Source organism: Triturus cristatus, chromosome 3_2, assembly GCF_964204655.1.
Source record: "Triturus cristatus chromosome 3_2, aTriCri1.1, whole genome shotgun sequence".
Taxonomy (NCBI): Eukaryota; Metazoa; Chordata; class Amphibia; order Caudata; family Salamandridae; genus Triturus; species Triturus cristatus.
Window position 1 is genome coordinate 450,211,290 of NC_140584.1, and position 22,939 is coordinate 450,234,228.

Consider the following 22,939-nt stretch of genomic DNA (forward strand, 5'->3'; position numbering starts at 1 on the left):
TCAAATAAAGGCATACTGCCTGAAATGTTTGGTCTTAAGAGTGATTAGGGACATGGAGTTAAATTTGGTACACTAGGCTGTGATAATTGTCCACCTATTTACATATTTACAATGGTGAAAATGTAAAATTGTAATTCAAATGACATATATAGGCCTGCTTTGGTTTACCGACATGCTATTCACATTTGAATTCAACTTACATCATGTGCATTTTAGTAAATAGTTTTTCTGATTAATAATATTTTATTGAGATTTTTAGGGTGGATATTTTATGTTGCAGTGACTCACAAGGAATAGGATTATATGGGGAGATTAAACTAAACAGTGCCATATACTAATGACAAAAATATTTCAAAGTGAGAAACATACTAGTTTTTTGCCCAACCCACACTGAATATTTTACAATTAGTATAATATTCCGCTTGAGGTGCTACCAGAACACTGAGGGGCTCATTAAGATGTCGGTTGGAGTTCCCTCCGAACGACATTGCAGCGGATGCGGAATGACCAACCTCCAGTCAGCTGTCCCAAAACTGCAATTAGGATGCAACTGCAAATGGTGCGGTCGCAAACTTCCATTTTACAATGGGAGCTTGTGCAGCAGTCTGACACCGCCCGCAGCACAAGCTCCCATTGTGAAATGGAAGTTTTTGCACATCCCTGCACCGTGTGGCAGGCACCTCATGGTGAGAAAGGGAGCACCTATAAGGCTAGGGGAGAAGAGGTGCTTGCTAGGGGCCCCCAAAGTCATTCTTCAACAGCCTTTCAATGTCAGAAAAGCTGACATGGGAAGGCTGTCAGAAAACGACATCATAATCCCGATGGCAGAAACACTGTCCGTTAGGGATTATGTGCGGCTTCTGACTGGCAGTCAGTTTGACCTTACTTTTTGACATTATGATTCGGCGGTCGGAATGTAAACATACCATGTCGGTCGGAGCTTTACAGACCAACATCATAATTAGGCCCAGAGTATAAACATTGTGCTACAAAAAACAATTGCAGCCAGGATGTTGGATACTAAAGTATTGTGAGGGGAAGTATACATAGGTCAGTACAGTTATAGGCACCCATTTTGAGTGGCCTTCAATTCATGATGGACCGAGTGACAGATTTGTTAACAGCGAGATTACAGCTGCTGAAAGACACCCAAATCTCTGTGTGAAACTTTGTGGGTAAACATGATTGAATCAGTGTGGGAACACCAATTCTCAAAAACATGTAATACCCGGTATTAACTCAATTCCAGAATCATCAAGGCCTCTCATAATGGCAATTCTAGGACAGAGTAAAAACTGGGATTGTCACAAGATTTTGTTATCCCTGTTAATATTCTGTAATTTACAGTTTTCCTTTTCTTGTCTAGCCGTCAGGAGGCATTTGGCTGGCAAAGAGTAAGACAAGCGGGCAACTCTATCATGTCATTCAGGGTAAAATACTGTGTGATGCCACTTGCATAACCTTGGAATTTTGGTGAATTAACAACCATGTTGCTGATTATTGAGGCATATTACCCTGAGTTATGAATTTTAACAATGCAGAACCATGTAGAGGCACTTGTGGAATTATGTTTGTCAGCTTAATTCTTGTAATCCGAGCCACTTTTGCAAGCCATGGTGTGAGTTTTAATGTCATTAGAGAAAGTAAATTGCATTGCTTTGGACCTGGCCCTTGTTGCAAGGTTATGCCCAAATGGTTGCTTTCTTGCTTCTATTTTTCTGACCTGTTTTTGTTAGACTTAGGACTCTCTGCACTTTATCAATGCTGATCAGTGCTAAAGTGCATATGCTCCCTCGTGTAAATTCTGATTGTGATTGGTTTATTCATGAATGGCAAATTTGATTTACTAGCAAGTTCCTAGAAAAGTGCACTGTGAGTGCCAAGGGCCTGTCAACCAAGTGCTAGTAGTGGGCTTGCAGCACTGATTGTGCCACTCACAGGAGTAGCCCTGCAACCATGTCTCAGACCTGCCACTGCAGTGTCTGTGTGTGTAGTTTCAAACTGCCCTATCGACCTGGCAAGTGCACCCACTTGCCAGGCCCAAACCTTCTCTTTTATTACATGTAGGTAGACCCAAGGCAGCCCAATGGGCAGGGTGCGGTGTATTTAAAAGGTAGGACATGTACTGGTGTGTTTTACCTGTCCTGATAGTGATATACTACTAATTTAGTTTTTCACTATTGCAAGGACTATCTCTGCCATAGGTTATCGTTGGAGCTGACTTGTAACCTCTTACAAGTGTAACTTCCATTTGGGAAGAGATGGAGATTTGGAGTGTGGATTCCCTGAACTCCTAATTTAAAAATACATCTTTCTGTGAAGTTGTTTTTTTTAATTATGTGTTTGAAAATGCCACTTTCAGAAAGCAGGCATTTTCTTGCTTTACCATTCTGTGTCTCTGCCTGCCTGTAGAATCCAAATCTGGTTTAGACTGACAGTTGGGCTGTTTGTGCATTCACTCTAGACTGTCACACAAAGGGAGCTCAGGTGTGCCCTGCATATCCTGGTGGCCCATCACCAGGCTGATAGGCCTTCCTGAGCTTGAGTGGTGGGAGTAATTGTCACTGACACCTGAATAGGGCTGAGCCTGGCCTGACACAAAACTGTCTCCAGCCCCCTGTAGTGCGTCTGGACACAGGTCAGGGCAAGGCAGGATCTGTGCACTACAATGACTATCCTTAGAAGTTTGCTTACTTTAAAGCCATAAACTGGTATAAGTACTGAAGCAGTGACCCCACATTTTTAGAACATTTTCCGACTAAGAGGAGATTCTGTCAAGAAGAAGAGCTGGAGAAGCTGTAGGAGGGGAACTACCACTCTGCTTGTTGTTGTGTGGTGTTGGCCTACTGCTTGCTGCTTCTGTCTGTGGTAGGGAAAGGTCTGGACTTTGCTTTCTGTATCCTGCTTGCGAAGGTTCTCCAAGGGCTTGTGTGTGCTTACCTCCTGTTAAGCCGTCTCAGGGCCATCAAAGACTTCACCTGCAGCCCCCTGAACTCCTCTGCTGGAAGTTATTACTTTTCAAGAGGTGCCAGTCTATGTTCTGGGCCCTTGAAGGTGGCTTTGCTGCAAAGAAGAGAAGAAAATCCATGCATCGGCATTCAGTGCCTGTTTTTCCTGACACAGCACCGCCATGCGGTTGAAAAACCTGCACATTGCCGTGATGCAAGCGAAGAATCAAATCAGCACCTGCCCTGTGCCTAAAAGATCAGTGCAGCTTGAGTCCTGAGCATCATGTCTCCGATGTCTGAAGCGACTGCTCTGACTTCGACGCAGGATCTGCTGTGCAGCTCAAGAAATTGACACATCACCTGCCACCTCATCGACTCAGCTTGTCCCGATTTTCAGCGCATCTCACCTGTGTGCCATGTTTGTTGCCCAGCAGTAAGGAACTGAGGCTGTGTTTCCAGAAACCAACGCATTACCTCCTCTCACAGTAAGGAACCGATGAATCACCTCCCCTCACAGTAAGGAACCAATGCATCACCTTCACTTCGCTACAGTAAGGAACTGATGCATCACCTATCCTGGCAGTAAGGAACCAACGCATAATTTCCTCTGGGAGTAAGGTACTGACGCATCGCTTTGCTTTTCCGTTGCCTCACTTCCCCTGCGCCTGTTTTTGTCTTTGAATTTTGACGCATCCCATATACTTTGTGATAAAAGTGACGCATCCATAGTTTCCTATGGACTTAACTGTTTTTAACCTTTTAAAGTGATATCTTCACTTGTGTATGTTGGATTTTTGTCATCTTGGTATTGTTTTACTCAGGTAAATATTGGTTATTTCGCTAAACTTGTGTGGTGTTCTTTTGTAGTGTTTTCACTGTGTTACTGTGTGTTTATGTACAAATGCTTTACACATTGCCGTGAGATAAGCCTGACTGCTTGTGCCAAGCTACCAAAGGGGGTGAGCAGGGATCAAGGATTATCTTGGGTGTGTAACCTTACCCCGACTAGAAGAAGGGCCCCTACATGGACAGGGTGCAAGCCACTGCCAACTAGAACCTCATTTGTAACACATTGCATCTCAGTAGGTGTAAAATATATCATTGATCAGCAGCCCATAGTAATTCAGGAAGACAGCTGCAGTTCCTAATACAGCTACTTCAAATGCATAAGGTGAGAGTTTCTATCTTTGTCGCTACTTGCACTGAAGTGTCTGTTTGTGGAGATGAATGAGAACTACTCCTGGGGCATCCATCTCTGAGAATTACTGAAAGATGCAGCCTGAAGGTGTCATATATTGGCTGTTACTGTTTGCAAAATACCGCCCTGGGCAGATTTGAAAAACCATTATTAAACAACCACCAAGTATGTTGGAACATAGGTGATTCAGGGAATGCAAGCTTATCTAATGGCACTGGTGCAACAAGCTGCAGTAGGAGTCCCTGTATCTTGAGACAAATTGTTGAATTCCCCCACATGCCCTCAGCTTTCTTTTTCATTGAATCAGAGGTGGAAAATGCTTTTGGTGTCCCTTTTTACTAGGAAAGAGTTCAACAAATAGCACTGCATTGCTTAAATATGGTTGCAAGCAAACAAGAGCCTAGAGTTTAGAGGGCTTTGTGTGCTTTCAACATACAGGTGCTCATGTTACCAACTTTTCGAGTAAATCATACATCCAGTAGGAGTTTTCGCCTGGTATAATCCTTTCTTTAGACATTTTGTAAGTAGCACCTATCATTATTTGACTTTCTCACCAATATCTCTACAGCTACATGTGCAGTCATCCACCGTGCAACTCAACTACAATCACAACCAGGCACTCAAATTACTACCAGGTTTCTCGTGCCTTGGCTTAGGCCTATGATTGGCCAGTTCATCTTCAGTTATATTTACACATTTCTTCAACAAAGCTGTATTCCTTCTTTCTTATGATATTTATCCTTTCAATCAAACACCTACTTTTTACCTACTACTAATTCGTTTAAGTAAGTTTTCAAAGGTAAAATTAGACGTTTGGTCTTAGACCAAACGGTTAGGTTTACGACTTTGGGAATTCACAAAGGGCATTTACGAGTACTATCTTTATGTCTCCGGCCCGAGTGCGGACATAAATATAGTACTCATAAATGCTCTTAATGAATTCCCAAAGTTGTAAACTTAGACATTTGGTCTAATTTAGACTAAACGTCCAAGTTTACCTTTGTCAGTCGGGCCCTGAATGTGTAATGATTTATTACAATGGGATGTGATCACTTTAACTGAACCTCTTGTTATGACTGTAATTTAGTGAAATTTACTATTGGTTTTTATTATTGTTAAGAGAGTAATATCCATATGGTGAATAGACTGCCATTTTATTTAATATAGTTCCAACTTATCTTACCCAATGTTGCTTTTTAAAGTTTTCTCTGGGTGTCCGTGTATGTAACTTTCACTGGATCAACATGGCTTTACGTTTGCCACTGTTATCGTCAGTTTACTATATGCAGATGATAGTTTTCTGCATTTTTTATTTATTTTAATGTATTCCAATGCTCTTCCAACTTTGAAAGAATGTAAACCTGCATTCCGGGTATATGATAAGTGTTAATGTTTGTGGTTCGTGCCGAGTGCAGCTCCATGAGTAAACTGAAAAGTACATCCACAATTGCTAGACATAATCTGTCATATGGTTCAATGTTTTAAAATACAAATATCTATGTGCAGTGCCTTAGCATTCCAAATAAAGGATCCAGTGGTGATATTATAATGAGGGTTCAGATCACCTTTGCTCCTTAAAAGCATATAGTGACTTTAATTCTAAATGTAGGCTTTCTTATATATAGCAGTGCAATACATATGAATGGAACCACAGCAAGGCAGGTTTTCTACAAATTTTGAAATTCCTTCCACATATTTCATGCTAGCCTGTTCTTTGTGAAAATGTAGGAGAACAAAGAATGTGAGAAATCTTCATGGAGGGGACGAAGACAAGGTGAGAAAACAATCCTAAGAAAACCTAGGGGCTGCTTTAGAGTTTTGCAGACAGAGTACTCCACCGACAACATGACTGAATATCCTGTCCACCAAACTGACAGTCTGTCCACCTGATTTAGAGTTGGGCGGACCATCAGTATTTCTTCGACAGAGTCCCCATTGGCTCTGTCACTGGAATATTTCCTACAACATTCCGACGGAGTACGAGCCATTGGAGGAAGAACTTTTCATCATCAGCCTTATAGGGTGGATACTGTAAAGCCCTTTAAGCTGTCTGTCACCACCAGAAAAATCCTGCCAGTATGGAATAGTAAAAAAAAAAGAATAATGCCCCCCACACCCTGGGAGAAGATTCCCAGGGTGTGAGGGTCATCAGTTTGTATTATCTCAAGGTGGGAGATTAGTTTTCAAAACAAAAAGATTTTGAAAAGTTTAATGCCTGGCTGTCATGGTTAACTGTACCATCTGTCAAACTTTTCATATATATACAGGAACTACTGTGACGGTGGTTCCTGCCAATGTACAAAGTTATCCACAGGGCCAGCAGACAACTCAAAATTTGGTGTATAAATATCCACCAGGGTGACAGAATAAAGTACATCATTGCTGTGACAGACTATAATCCATCCGCTGAACTCTAAATCAGGCCCTTAGTTAAAGGATGAACACAATTATCTGATTGAAATGAATTTTATACTTAAACCATTAATAGAAATCTCTTTGCTTTTGTAACATGGACCATTTCTTAACTCTGGGACTTCTTGGGAAATTGTCACAGGAACATTTCTATAATAATGCAATCATGTAGAGTAAAACTGGAAATGGGTCCTTCTAGTTTATGATTTATCAATTCTTCTAAGTGAAATATACGTGGAAGAGATATGTGTGGTGCACAATTGGCTGAGGAAGTTTTCCTGAATCAGAGACCTAGTAATTCTGAAGGCAGCTATTTTAATCTTTTTTGATAGATACTGTTTTTATTTTTTTGTAATTTTAGATATTTCTTCCACAGCACTCTGTAGTTTGAGACTTGTAGCAAGTGCACCGGCTTCAGTTTATCTTTAAATATGGAACTATCCAGTGTCATAAGCATTTTCTAAAAGGTAATTTAATTAACTTTGTGCGGAACATCACTGATGCTTAAAAAAAATCATAAAGCGTTAATTGAGGGTAAAGTAACAGGATTGTCTTTTTCCACAAGGCCATCCTTTCGTTTCGTTTTCTTCAGCGTTTGCTACTTACATTGAAATAAAGCAATTTTATGATTGACACTTTAAACGCACATGAGGTTTAGTGAAGTCTGGCTAGGTGAAAGTAAGTAGTTAACTTATTTCCCAATGCAGCCTAGACTGCCTGATATTATTAACAAAAAATATCAAATATGTCACCCATAGGGGACAATCTAGCGTTATTTGTTCAGTACCTGTAGTTATTGGTCCTTATATGATATGGGCCCACACTGTCAATAAATGACTATAAGTAGTTATTGCCTAGCTCCACAGTCAATACCGCCATTAGCACATGGACATGTCACCACTGTCACCCCCTTTTACTTCCTGTATCTCGCATTCTGTTATCTTTTGTTGATAGAACTACCTCACTGTTATATTAATGAAAGTGCTAATTTGGAAATATTATCTGAGGGAATGTGCCCTCCCAAGTATCTTATCACCTTTGGCAGTTACTTGAGTGTTCCAAGGGATGCTGAGGGCTCGACTGTATCTCAGGCTAATTCCTAGTTAGGATGGTGGCCTCCCTCAACCAACAGTGCTCTATTGAATCAGCTCCTTCCACATGTCATGCCTCAGAATGAAATGCTTACAGTAGTTACAGGATGGCAGGATAAGCTTCTAGTTCTTCCACTCAATCGGTGTGTAATAATACTGGCAAAGTGGAGCTGGAGGGCGAGTCAAGGGCATTTTGGGGGGCATTATCTTCATCCAGAGGCATAGCCGAGCATCAGTAGAGGCCTATCATTAGTGGAAGGTGCATTCCTCTACTGAGACGTCACACCTCCATTACAGTGCCTCCTCCCCATGGTAACAGTGACATTTCCACCAACCATTAGAAACACATAAGAGATTCTCAGGAAAGCTTTATATAGAGCAGAAATCTTTCCTTGTTGATGAAGGAAAGGGCAGAAGCTTTTTTGTGCTGCAGAGGAAATTCCTACTGGTATTATACAGGGGGGAAGAAGAGGAATTTTCTCTCAGTCTAGCTTTCCCTAAATCCTTCAGGATTCCACGTGAAAGCCGTAGCCCTGTCAGTGGTTAATCTGTAAATTAAATGTAAGTGCCAGGGCCCTCACACGAGGTCACTGGAGCTTGCATCAGTGGAGTAACAATAACCCAAACAGTTTTGGGGGCCCCAGAGCTCCAGGGATGTCCATTGGGAGTGGGCCCCTGGAATGAGAGCTCCTGATTGTCTCCGACAGTGTCCAAATTGTAGGGATCCCCCTCAAGTTTTGCTGCGCCATTGGCTTTCACCACCCATTGCCCCCGACATCGCTGAAATTGACAGTACTAGCACAACTATTAACCATTGCACTCCTACAAATGTGACAGTACAGACTATTCCGGGCCCCCAAAGCTATAGGAATAGCTTGGGCGGTAGGTTTTAGTCATTTTTGAGTATTGTATTGTATTAATAAACATCTGTTGTTGTGCTCATCTCTAACTCAGAAAAACAGTGTCACCATGTGACAGACTGTCATATGTGCTGGTGTTGACAATTAAGTGCTGGAACCGATCACTGGAAACCACCGCCTCAATTTAAGCACTGACCCTGCTCATCTCCCTCACCGAAGTTGAGCAGCCAGCCGCCTATTTCAATGCAGTGATATATTAAACTATTAGCCAATTTACAATGTTTTTAATACCAATACGTTTGGAACGTGAAGCCTGCGAATGGAAATCTAATCCCTCTGCTGCCGTCCCTGACCATGTACGAGTATATTCACTTGGTAAATCGAGTAAACATTTTGTGCAAACCTTTTCTATAATTCAGCAAATGCTTGTACGTTTCCAGGCTAGTAAATTGTATGTCAATATTAATTGCTACTTCCTATTCACACCCTATTTCACCAGATGAAACAGATAACACACATGGGTAGAGGTAGATTGTGGGGTGAGAAATCTATGATTAGAGCCCCTTTACTCAATTTCTCCCATAAAACTGAGACATTTCCTATCTAGTCACATTGCCTAGGGATTGTAATATTTTCATTGTAAATGTGATTGTTCTTGTGATGCTTTTTGCCTTAATCTTTTTACACTGCCTTTCCTCATATTGCTGCTGTGAAACAGTAAAATGAAAAAGCATTCCCTGCAATTGGCGTTTCGTGGCTGACTAAAACAAACATCAAAAAGTCATTATTGTGAGGTCACTCTCTTGTTATAAAATCTAAAAGAGGTGATTATCCTCATTCCATACCTGCATAAATTGTCATATATGTAAAACGTTTTAGAGTGTTCCAAACTATAACAATAAACAAACCACACTTTATATTCATTTATCATGAGTTGATTTGCCAACTCTTGGGTCATGTTCCTGTGGTAAGTGTATGTGGGAGCTAGCACTTGCTGAGTGTGTAATGTTGTGGGGGAGCTTCTGGTGAGGTTTCTGCTTGCACGGCAGTAGCTCTCTGCTCAATGAATGTCAGTGTAGTTGTCCAAATAGACTATCTGCTTGAAAAAGTCTTTAGTTGTTAGTTCATATCTACTTTTATACAAAACAGGTGAGTAGTTACTATCAAACCTTCAAAAATGGACCCTGTGAGAATTCTCTGTAGCCTACTCTTGTTCGTTTGATGACCTTAGGAGACTCTACCACAGATTTCTATTGCTACAAACCACACTTGTCTCCGAGGCATTAGCAACACTTTAAGGTCAAGGAGCAGGCTGTAGGATTTCAAAAATTTGGCACAGAGGTAATGGAGCTTCATGACCTTTTGCAGCTTTGTCCTTCTAACCATAGGAAAAACGAAAAAGTTCCTAAGAGTAGGACTTTCCTCTTTACTTCTACTGGTCCTACTGGTTCACCTCCGCCACTTCATGCCACTTACCCCTGAAACCTTAACTGCAGCATCACACATTCTTGATGTGTGTTTGAGACTATAAATGGATAAAAATGCTACCCATTACTCTAAAGAAACAGTCTGGCTGAATCATAAATATCTAAAAAGGGAATGAGGTTAAAATTCAGATGGACATTCCTCTAAGAGGTTTCCTACCTGCTCTGTTAATGTCTAACATTTCTTCTTGTGCGAGTGGACATGTGTCGCTCTGAGTACTGTGGTGTGGAGAGTTTATGACAGATTTACAATAATTGGGGGATCCCAGTTGGGGTGGCCTTGGAATATGTTTCTTTTTTTTCTTTGGTAGTTTCTGTTTAGCCATTGCTAAGGAGTAATACATTCCAAAATTGTTCACAATGACGGGCACAGGCATGGCAATGGTCAACACGCCCGCAAGAGCACAGAGCGCCCCTACCAGCATGCCGGACCACGTCTGAGGATACATATCTCCATAGCCAAGGGTAGTCATGGTGACCACAGCCCACCAAAAGCCAATGGGTATATTTTTGAAGTGTGTGTGTTGACTGGCACTCGGATCATTGGGATTAGCACCTATTCTTTCAGCATAGTAGATCATTGTGGCAAAGATTAAGACTCCCAAAGCCAAGAAAATGATGAGCAGCAGGAATTCATTTGTGCTGGCACGGAGCGTGTGTCCTAGAACTCGCAGGCCTACAAAGTGCCGGGTCAGCTTGAAAATTCGCAAGATCCTCACAAATCGAACAACTCGAAGGAAGCCCAAGACATCCTTAGCAGCTTTGGAAGACAGGCCGCTGAGTCCAACCTCCAGATAGAAAGGCAGGATAGCCACAAAGTCGATGATGTTCAAAGAGTTTTTCACAAATTCCACCTTATTTGGGCAAAAGGTAATCCTCATCAGGAACTCAAACGTGAACCAAACAACGCAGACTCCTTCAATGTAGGTCAAGAAAGCATCAGTCTCGGACTCCTGGTAGAAGCGCTCCTGGGTCTCATTCCCAAAGGTTTCGATTTCAGTTTTGTTCACAATGGGATTAAATCTCTCGTGGGTCTCAAGGCAAAAGGTGGTGATGGAGACCAAAATGAAGAAGAGGGATGCAAACGCAATGTACTGCAAAGAAAAAGACAAGAAAAAGGACGTCAGCCATGTTGCACAATATGTTTCGTCTTCACAAACAGTTTTACAGTTGTCATTCAATAGGTTTCCTGCACGTGTTGTTGCTGCACAGAACAATTAATCGTTTTACAGTTTCAATCAGAGTCAAGGACATTTCTTTGGGACTCACACAGGAAGTATTCCTGAAGAAACTTCCACAAGTGTGCTCTTTTGGACACTTTTAACCCAAAACACTCAAACCTTCTCAGATCTACAGCTCCGTGTTCTTAATTTAGGAGGTATACCGTTAAGTAGGTGTGCGCATGAAACATGTTGGTGTCCCGAATCTCCCCCAGTGACGGTAGTGAGAGATGAAACAAAAGAATTGAACACGGTCTAGCAAAGGGATAGAAATCCTTCATCATCAGCGAGCGATGTAAATAATTAGACCTTATTGCCAAACATACTGTGCATGCTTAGGCCTTAGATGCAGATGCGATGTAATATACCAAAGAACCCAACCACACCCTGGCAATTATTGTTAATGTTGCCCTTGTAGACTTCTCTGGTCAGGGGTGCTGTCACATATGGAGCAGTAGGGATGACACAGTAATAGCAACTTTTAAGTACTTAGAGCCCCAGCAGCCCATAACCTCTAATGTCCTAGGGCCTTAGCCATTCAGTGGGGTGCTGAAAAAGTTCGACCTCCTCGTTGTCTTATTATTCACACTTTGCTATGTGGCACACAACGGCAGTGCACAATAGCCAATCAAGCACAAATTACATTTTGCATGTCTGCTTTCTACATTACCACCTTGGCGTGCACGTTGCCCCATTGCATACGTTCAGCTCCTTCAAAAACACGCCCCACAGACATATATTACTGTTATGGGCAGAGCAATCGATCTCCTTCCTGTATTAGAAAAGGGGCGTTGCTGTGCACATGCTGCCATACACGGCCTTTACCAAACAATGTCACATGCATAGCTTTCGTGTATTAGACTTCGACGGCATTGTCGTTTTAAGGAAGGGGGAGGCCCTGGGTAAGTGCGCTCTCTGAACAATGTCTTAAAACGTCTCTGTTCTTGGGTCTTCAGTACAGCGCTGAGGCTGGAAAGGGGCAGAGCATTTGGGATACACTGGCCCAATCCAGAGTATAGCAATTTAAGGGGATATGTGAGCTTTTCTTACTCCCACTCTTCATATCTCTGCTTCTCATTTTAACTTCTCCTCAGTCCACCTAACCCTCTCCTGTGTGAATTTCTGTTCCTCCCTCTCTTTTACACTTTCCTTGAACATGGTTCTCTTCCTGACGCCCAGTGTCAGCTCTTCCTTCCATTCCTTTTCTCTCGTCTAAATTTACATTGTTTTCTTTTTCTTCCCTACTTCTTTCCCTCTTCTAGGTCTCTGCCCTGTCCCTTGCAACCTTTATGTTTGCTTGTGCACCCATATTTTATTCACGTCTTGGTGCACCTCCTCTACATCGGCTCCGCGACTGCGGCCTACCACCACATCACTTTGTATTACGTCGTCCAAGGTATGCCTTATTATGCAGGTTAAGAGTAATGGTAACTTTTACAAACCATGCTGACCTGCACACAAGATAATTTAGAACACGGGCGATTACATAGAGGTAAGACGGGAATGACAAGCAAGACAAAAGCTGTAACTGACACAGGAGTTTGCACCCGGGGTTTGCAGCAGGTAAAACCTGTCACAAATCTCACGTTTGAATTGTGCACAATTCTGGTGCGTGCATCCCTCCCTCCAGACCAGGTGAAATTGCACGTGTTGAGGTGCACGTTTCTAAAAAGAAACTCAGATTCCTTAGGCCTCTCTTCACATAAAAACATCACATCGCTTTGTTTTGTGTACAACCATTCTGCAGCCGTTATTCTCTTTTCCATGCCTATAATCTGCATTCAAATTATTCATATTAATTTATTTTAAAGACATAGCCTTTGCATTTTTTTACCATATAAAGTTCTTTGCCATTTTTACATGCACGTTTATTGTCAGCATTTTTCCCCATCCAAAATGTTCTTTTTCACTGCTTTCCACACTATGCAGTGTTGGTTCTCACATTCATTATGTGTAGTTTCACTTTACCGCTGTATTGAAGGGTCACTCACTACCAACGTTCTCATACCTTGTGGTCACCTCTGAGAAGCACTTGTGCGCGTGCCATACAGCGTGGGAAGCTTGCCCACATGCACTCTCTCACATACACACATGGTACACCACCTCAAAAATGATACTGGTCAGTAGTAGTACATGTCTTTGGTAAACAACGAAATTCATTAAAAAATGCAGTAAGTTAGATATTAGGACAGTTTACAACAGTGCATAAAGTTGGAATTATAATACATATTTTAGAACTGGAAATTTTAGAAAGTGACCTGTTTTCTGACTAAAGCCTCTAAGACTAACAGTCCATTTGCATGAGTTTCCAGGGGCTGAATAGCCCTTTGATGAGGTATGAATTGGTGCCAGAGCCGAGACGGAGGCCTTGGGTGTGAGGAGGTTCTGTTCCTGTAGCGAGAGGACTATTTTGGCTGTGCCCAGGAACGTAATTACCGTCAAAGAAGCCTATGTTAGCTGACCCCTCGGTAGGACACACCTAAATCTAAGTGGGAGATGAGCTGCCCCAGAACAGATTTGAAGTGACCACAGGGCAGGAGTTGTTAATTTCCCTGATATTCTGTGGCAATTTACACCATTCGATTTATAATAATTTGCCTCCTAGAATAAATTCCTATGAATGCAGACTTCAATTTCACTGAAGACAGTTATTTGGAAGAGGAAGCCCAGAGAGCATTACTGAGGAAGTAACAGGCTACCACCACTCTGAGAACCCAGCTTCTCCGCCAATAACTCATTGACTGCATCTTAGCCTTTGACCCTAAGCAGTGCTCTAATACACATTGGCTAGGTTTGCCCTTACGTACACACGTAAAAATACGGCCATACGTACATAGAAATAGCGTGGCGTCTGGCATGCACCTCTTGATGCTGAAATGAAGACAAAAACAGACTCTTTGTATAAGTGACTTAGATCAACACAAGTGAGAGCAAGATGGCAGCCAGGCTGCTTGCACCCGCAGTCACTGAATGGCGAAAGTGAAACAGAAACAACAACGGCTTGGAAAAGTAAAAGTGTGAGGTATGAGAGGTGATAAGCAGGCGATTTGAAGCAATACTAATTCAAAAGTTATACAAAGTCGCTGGATTGCGTCAAGGAAACTCCGTTAGGGGAGCAAACTGGAGAGAAACATAATGGTGTCACAGTGATAAAAGGTAAATACAAAATGCCACTCGTTTAAAGATAATCGTGAGATGGTTCGCTGGATCGGTCGAGAAATGGGAAACCTCAGAGCAGGGCGCAGGTGAGGAGGCTTTATTTCTCGTTGGATATATTAGTATTTACACACAGCCACATCATTATGAGCGTGTTTTCCTACACGTATCTGCTCGTTCTACTATCCTGCTGCTCGTGTTATTCACACCTGGCATTGCGACTGAAATTGTGGAACAACATGGTAATTGTTAAAACCATCAGGCGTCAAATGCAGCAGGTTAGCTGAATGTAAAGCTGCTTCTAATCTACTTCTTCGCAAGCGCCTATAAGGGATCAGCGTGTTTGCCTTTGTATGTTACTACTTTCATGTAAAAACAAGATTTAAAGAGATAAATGCCCCAAAAATGATTTTTAGAAGCTCAAGTGTGAAAAAAGATCTTCGTACAATTTCTTTTATTAGAATAAAGAGAAAAATATTAGGGAAAAATCAACAACTGCATGAAGAAAAAGCAGTAGCCATGGTAACAGAAAATCACATTCAGTTTCCATAGCAACTGTAGCAGCACTGGCTTTACAGACAAGGACCATACGGATGGTCTCTTGGCTTAATCAGATATTGTATAATCATTAACGAATACAGGTGTATATAAAAAAATTCATGTATTTTTTCCCCGTTATTTTCATCAATATATCTGTACAGATTACATATTTTATCATTCATAGTATTAGGTAAATCAAGGTACAATGTTTTTTCAATGTGATTCTTTTTAAGAAATCTCGAGTTTCTTTCTCTAATGCATACCTATATGTATTTCCTTAAATTATGTTTATACATCTTTTAGCAAAATTATCCATTTTAATATGCGCAACTATGTACTTAAAGCTTTGGGGTTGTATTGCATGTTCTGCTTGTAAAAGAGGGCTGTGTCTTTCGGTTTAGTGTAAGGTGCATAGTTTAGCGCACTATGAAAATGTGCATTTGTTTCTTTTTTGCTCAGTCTATAAAGTTTAAACATTGACTATCATTTCACAATGTTGTCTGAAATATCACTTAACAAGAGCCGCAAAATAGGCAAGTACACAATATCCAACTGTTCCAGATCTGAGGGCTAGAGAACCTTCTACACACTAGTATTAATTAGTCACATGAAGTATTAGACGTTATTTTTCTCATTGCTTGCATTGACAGCTGTTAATTGCCAATCTGTAGGTTTGGGCCTTTGTTGAATGAGAGGGAGAAGAGCATTTAACAACAGTTAATTTCCAGCAGCACTTGGACCGCATACGTACCATGGACCTAAGACGATCTATGGATTTACATTTGAACCTCTGCAACAATACCCCAGTTCCTTTCAGCATTGACATCACCTAAAACGCCTCTCTCTCTTGGAAGAAGGGTGTAGTCTGTTGCATTCCTAAATGGGAACTAACGGTTGAGACAGTGGGTTGCCAGATTGAAACGCCAGACATCGCAGTAGTGTTTGCTCCTTGTTTTCACTCTGGCTGCCATTTTGAAGACAGGCAACTTGTCACTGTTAGACATCTTTCACTCAGGGACTACATTAAATAATAGCAGGTGTCTATCACAATGAGGACAAAAACATGTATTCCTACGCACACAAATTTCAGAGTTGGCTTGCAGCAGCACACCTGACAGAGGCCATGACTTCACACCCATACATGCCTCTGTACTCATAAGAATACCCAAATAGACACGCCACACATTGGACACTAGAACAAACAAATGCACTAACCAACAAGCAGCATGACCTACTCCAACTAACATTAACTGGAATGGGGTGATTCACATAACCTCAAGAGAAATGGACCAAAATAAATTCTCCCAAACATGTGCAATCATAGAATTATGTAAAAGAGTCAGCTCAAACGCTTCACTCTTAAGCGGGCCGAATTTTGTCGCTGCGAACATCGTGGCAGAGCCAGCCCAGATCCCCGCTCCGCTCGTTAGCGGGCAGAATTTTATCGCTGCGAACTTCGTCGCAGAGCCTGCCTCCGCTGGGTGAGATCGTCGCAGAGCCAACCAAGATCATCGCACTGCTCGTTAGCGTGCCGAATTTTATCGCTGCGAACATTGTCGCAGAGCCAGCCAAAATCATCGCACCGCTTGTTAGCGGGCAGAATTTTATCGCTGCGAATATCGTCGCAGAGCCAACTCAGATCATCGCTGGTGAAATTGTCGCCCCGCTTGTTAGCGGGCCGAATTTTATCGCATTGTGCCTTAGCGAGTAAATTTCTACCGGAAAAGCTACGCCTTGGAATCCATACAAGTATCGTCTCACTCCCCATGCAGACCGGATTCGTCGCCCACGCCCACTGTGTGCAGCGGGGTTGTCGCCTCGCCTCCCCAGGGTCTCAGGACTGACGCTGTTGCTTGTTTTTCGACGCCTGAGCGCCGCTAAGAACTTTTATCGCATCACCAGGTACTGTTGGCTAAAATTGACGCTAAGGTGAATGATTTTGTCGCTAAGCTAAGAACTCTTTTTGAAACCATATTCTTGAACTGTGTATGTTGGATTTTTGTCGTTTTTGTCTTGTGTAGTTTATATAAAAGTACTTTACTTATCTACACTGTTGTGGAGTCCATTTGTGGTGTTTTCACTGTGTTACTGTGAGTGTTGGTACAAATACTTTACACATTGCCTTTGATAAGCCTGTTTGCTCGTGCCAAGCTACCAAGGGGGTGAGCAGGGGTTATCTAAAGAGTGTATCCCCCTTACCCTGACTAGAAGCAAGGGTCCCTATTTGGACAGTGGTACCTACCCCTGCCAACTAGAGACTCCCAGATCTAACAATTGGGCACAAGTTGTTTGTGTCCACAAAAAAGGGCTGCCCTCTGCACAGCTGTGTTCATTCTGTTTATTTATCTAGCTGCCTAAGTTTGAACTTTCAGAGGAAGATACATAACATTGGAATGCTCTTAAAGTGGCCTATATAACTAGATAATGTATGTTATTTTTCTCTGCCAGCAGCATAGATTGGAGTAGGGCAGTCAGTAGGCTACATGGATTTTAGGTCTGACTTGGCAGTGCGACTTTCATCTGAACTTTTAACATACACCAATATTATTCTACATCTCTTTGCTTCAACACAAATGCGTGTCAATATATTTGTAATGTTTCACATTACCATACAACATTCCTTTAACACCAGACCTGTTGGTATTGCCAATTCTTGTTCCTCATGGTATGTATTATTATATGTGCTTATTTTCATCATTGGCCTTTTTGTTATGATAATGCATGCTAAATTCTCTTTCCCTGGGTTTGATAGAATTCCTGCTGTTGAGAGTTACACAATCACACTTTTGCCCCAATGACTCAGAGCCTGGGTTTTCGAGACTTCAACTGTGATAGCCATGTTGAGTTACTTGATTACCTCCAGCTGTTGGAGAAAAACAAAACCCAGGCAATGAGTAGAATAATGACACCTCAGAAGATGCAGAAAGCATCGGATGTATGTTGCCTGGAATCCAATCCAGCCGGTAAGCAGAAAACCAAGCCTACTGAAAACCACGTCCACTGGCAGCAATACTCCCAAGGTTGTACTCACGTTCAACAACCCCCTCTCAACTTGACTTGGGTCGGTCAATTTTTGCCTGGCTACCATAATAGAAATAATTCACCCTATGCCTAGAGCGCAAGAATCTGGTAGATATTTGTCCAGACACAGAGTTAAATGACCCTCGTGCTAAAGATGAACCCAGCCTAATGTTCATGTAATGGAGTTGAAATGCACAGCATTGACAATGATATTCAATGAGTGCTTAGCTGTTGCAGATGAATTTACAAGCCTTCTGCCTTTCATCAATGGTATTATGTCTCTGGGCTACTATAAAAAGGACGGGATTGACCTTGAGAAATGTCCCCAAATTCATCATACCTTCAGACATCATGTGAGCCTCATCCCCTGAAGCAATGATCAGATTAGCAAGAGTGTGATCTTGATGTTACCTACGAGCTTCATCATGTATCTGTATAGGCCCCCCAGTTGAATTAATAAACATGCTATCTAAAGGTAAGCAGTTCCCCTCATAGGGATGCCTGGGAAAGAAAGCACGCCAAGCTATCCTTGTTTGTAAATTGCAAACTCAGTGGGGTTTGGTGCAGGAAAGAGAGTGAGGGAATTCCTTCTTTCAGAACTAGGGTCCTCTCACACCCAGCAAGCTAGGTGTCATGCTTCATCAGATGGACCTGCTCCTCGTTGGGTTGGCGCTGCAATACCCAACGGGCACCTATGAAGGGGCTCTTTACCGGAGATCTTTTGTTCCTTGCCGTATGATGTAGTTGGAGTGTGTGGGCAGAAGCGTGTTTATATTGTGCAAGGGTGATTTAAAAGAAGTGGGATAGTCCAAATAAGTCTTTTATTCTGGCTGGCTATCCACCTCCTTAAAATATACAGAGTGGCAGCCTATCTAACTCCAAGGTTTAGTTTAGGCTATGCTCAACTCTACAGGTCAACATGTTTCATGCCTATTGGTCAGGTTGATCTGTGGCAATTCTTCAGGACCTACTCTGTGAATCTATCTACACAGCACGGTGGGGTCTAAGTACTACCTACCATGTGTTCATACTACGAGTCAGATAATCTGTAGTATCTTCCATTTACCTAAAAAAGGGGGGGGAGTTGGGGGAATACAGAATGGAATCACAACTGTATCACAGGTGTTTAGGCCATTTATTGTCCATTACTCTCTCTCCGAACACCTCCTGTATAGTCCTTTAATTTGTGCTCAAATCTAGGCAATTGAAGAACAAAAGGGGGGCCTAATTTAGGACACCCGGAAATGTGAAAGATTTAAAAACAGAATCTAAAAGCACAGAAGACTGTACTCCCCATATGGTGTCACCCAGGGGAATGTCATTCATACATATTAACGTTGTATCATACGTCAACTTAAATTTGCTCATAACAACCACCAGTTCATTGTGACCCAGTAATTGTGGTGGATCATTTTTGTACATAACTCACCTCGCTATAGTGAGGGAGTCACTCCAGTCAGTGTCCGGTGGCATCTGAGGACACCTGAAACATGGTGTCCTATAAGGCATAAATGATAAGGTTGGATGGAAACAATGGATCACTTGGGCATTGGTTAAGAAACCAACCCCACGTAGGTCACTTGCCCTATTGTGTGACAATCAGGGAGTACGTCAATTGTACACTGGCTCCCAAGGGTGTCTAGGTAAGAGAAAGGGTTCCCTTAAGGCACAAATAAAAAACAGGTGTAAAATAATGTACCTTATGACTTAACAAATACATACAATAAAATATGGAAAAGTTAAAAGTTCATTTATTTGAATATATTAAAAAACAGTCAATAGGGATAACTAAACTAAATCCCTGAACTAAAACAAGATAAAATTAAGACAATATATATAATTGCGACCTGCACAATTACAAGCAGACAGAACAGTTACAACACACATTTGTTGGATACAGGTTTGTATATTCTTTCTCCGCTCTAATGACACCAGAGTAGTATCACTACCAAATCAGCGTATCTATTATGGTGTTGGAGACTTGAATTATACGCTTTAGGTTGCGTCGACGCGTTTGGGTGATAACTCCTTCTTATAATCACCTTTATCAAGACATAAAATTTGTCTGCCAGAACCAGAGGGTATGTAAAATTGCCCCTGGAATAATATTGACGATCCTTTATAGGGATCACTTCACGTTTCCTAATTGGAGCGTGGGCTTCTGTAGTCGCCTTATACAAAGCTGCTGGTAGAAGTATATTTCTGTTTCTGTTCCGAATAAATGCGATCTTTTGTTGTTCCCCTGATCATGGAAGACCAAGGGAAATTGGTTGTGTTGTAGACCATAAGAGTTATATGCGATCAGGCCAAAATTGCCATGTGTAAATATAAATATCACAAATTCTCCACTTCTGACGGGTTATGTTACAGGAAGTTGTGGTTGTAATTCTCTTTTAGGCTTCACAAAGGTAACCTATGATATATGGCCAAATATAATGAGAGTCTACCTAGTTAGTAGATAAGGGTTCCGCTCTCTATAAGGGTCTGAGTCGTGTGTCTACCGGTGCCCCCTGGTAGTTGGATGAAGAGGAAAGGGGGGTCCACCAATACCCAGGCTGGATTATTATCCTCACAGGCAGCGTTGGGCGCCCACTATCTTTGGGGCGTCCGCCCGCTTTCCGGACTCACAATATCAGCCAAAACGCCTTGCAGTACAGCCCAGGGCCCACCGTTAGAACGATCGGTTGCGCGTTGTCTCCACTTAAGCACTCGTCTGTTATCCACCCTAGTAGCTTGCCTATTCCGTTATGCTTCAAAACCTTTTCCAGCGGTCCATCATTACCCACCATTCCATAGTTAAAGCGGGCCAAAGTCACCTACCCTCTCTCGTCGGCACCGGAGAATAGTGGTTCAGCCCCTGTGGAAGTGCTGAAATACTCTTCCGGGTGTACGCGATATGGGCGGGGCTCAGGACACGTCATTACGTGTTGTGGCTTGGAGCTAAAGTATTAGTGTTTCGTGGTGGCAGTGGCGGCCATCTTAGAAAGGAGAATGTATCCCTGGCATTGTACACTTGTCGTGATGGTGTCTAAATTAGGCACCATTTGTAATAATTGACATTGCGGTGTTTGTGTAGCCAATCTACGTGTATATGTATCACCTCCATTTCGTAGTGGAGGAGTGGGATCGTTCCCCTTTGTTGGTTGAAGGGGCTTACTCTATCGTGCATGTACTCATGTACTCAGTCAACCCCCATGTAGTATCATGTATGGTGGTGGGATCGTATCACACATTTATGTCCGGTACCCAATCATATTTAATAATCATGATTCATACCATTATACAGTGCAGTGCGGGGTACGGAGTCTAGTGCATACGTTGGTATATTCTGGTCATGCAAGTGTAAGGAGGCCTTAGAGAAGCTGTGGACGAACCTGACCAGGTCAATATTACCTGTTGTTCAGAGAGGCCCACGGAATGTGATCGGTCAGTCCTTGTTGGGCACGATAGAATATAGCTTGTATTAATAATATGGGGGTAGACACTGACTGCCTGGAGTATGAATGTAGTCTTTCTTTAGTAAATAATGGCAATGGAGCCAATGACAATCAAAGGCTTCTTGTTTTATTCACTATCTGGAGCCGTATTACAAATGACTGCGCCAGCGCTAATTGTCGATGTGCATCGAGTATGTCTGTGTTTATGTGCGTTTGTGCGCTAATAAAATACGCGCACAGACGCAAATGCACATAAACACAGAATTCAAAGTCCGAACCAACATCACGGCGCATCACAGACAGATCCTTTGTAATGTCGTTGGGCGCATACTCGGGCGCACAGCGACAATTAGCGCTGGCGCAGTCATCTGTAATACGGCCCCTGGTGTGAAATCACCAGAGAAAGAGTGTTGGGGTCTTCATATTTGAGCAAATCTAGCCTATAATGTGGCCATAGAGGAGTTGGTTTAATGACCAGAAATTTGAAGGTTGGGAAATTCTCTTCTAACCCCTGTGAAACCTGTGCACCGCAAGGGATGGAAGTATGGCTGGCGGCAGCATGATGCAGCCCCTGAGGACCTATAACGACACATCTCAGAATGAACAATGAAGAACTGGAGATTGTCGATGACTTAGATTTTATATGTTTGCAGCAATGTCATGACTGCGATTGCAGCCCTGAAGTCAGAAGACAGGTAATACTGAGAAGAAAAGCAATGATGAACCTGGACAATGTGATAAAGAGCAAAGATATCTCTCTGACAGCAAAGATACGAATCGTCAAAGCAGTGGACTTTCCTGTAACAATTTATGGATGTGAAAGCTGCACAACTTATAAAAATGATCGTTCAAGAATTGACACCTTCAAACTCTAGTGCTAGCGAAGGCTTGTGCAAATCCCATGGACTGCTAGAATGATTTAATCAATACTTGTCCTGATAAAGTAATGTAAGGTAGATTTGTAGAGCACTGTTTGTCACCGTGAGGGTACCCAGGTGCTGGAAAATAATATTATGTTAGGAATGATGGAAGGAAAACTGAAAAGAGGAAGATCAAGAGCACAGTGGTAAGTCCCCAAAACCTAAATAATTCTGTTATCCACAGAAACAACTGGAGCATTTTTGTAGACTAAGTAACATTCATAATTCTTTATACATTTATTAATTTTTTTTGCAGTTTTATACAGCACAAATTCGACCCCGAGGTATTGGAGCACTTTACATGAGCAACAGCTAAATAAAACAAGGTCACATTTGTTTTTTTGGCACAGGTAGAATTTGCTCAGAATTACAGTATGTTGAGCTGACACCAAGACTAGAACCTAGTTTTCCATTTCCAGAGCAAACACAAGGAGATGATGGACGGAGTGTTGAACATTGCCAGCACTCACCCCAGTTAACTGATCTGGGTATAATCCATCATCATTCTTTAGCTCACTCTGCCACTCCAGTTCAGACATGGCCATATGCAAATCAGTCTGACCCTGTGCCTCATGGGAACAGTCCGGCCCGAACTGTGAAGCTATGTCTTCCCTGGACCGGAAACAAGGCTGAATTGCATATGGCTGGGTTC

At 42.2% G+C, this 22,939-nt stretch overlaps 1 protein-coding gene across 3 annotated transcripts in view; it reads right to left on the reverse strand.

Annotated features, from left to right (window-relative positions):
* KCNC1 (potassium voltage-gated channel subfamily C member 1) overlaps window positions 1–22,939 on the reverse strand; it is a 305,989-nt gene that overhangs the window by 66,923 nt on the left and 216,127 nt on the right. For all 3 annotated transcript variants that reach the window (XM_085648061.1, XM_085648062.1, XM_085648063.1), the window contains exon 2: window positions 10,154–11,087. In XM_085648061.1, coding sequence (XP_085504187.1) covers window positions 10,154–11,087 — 934 coding nt within the window. The remainder of the gene's footprint in view (window positions 1–10,153; window positions 11,088–22,939) is intronic.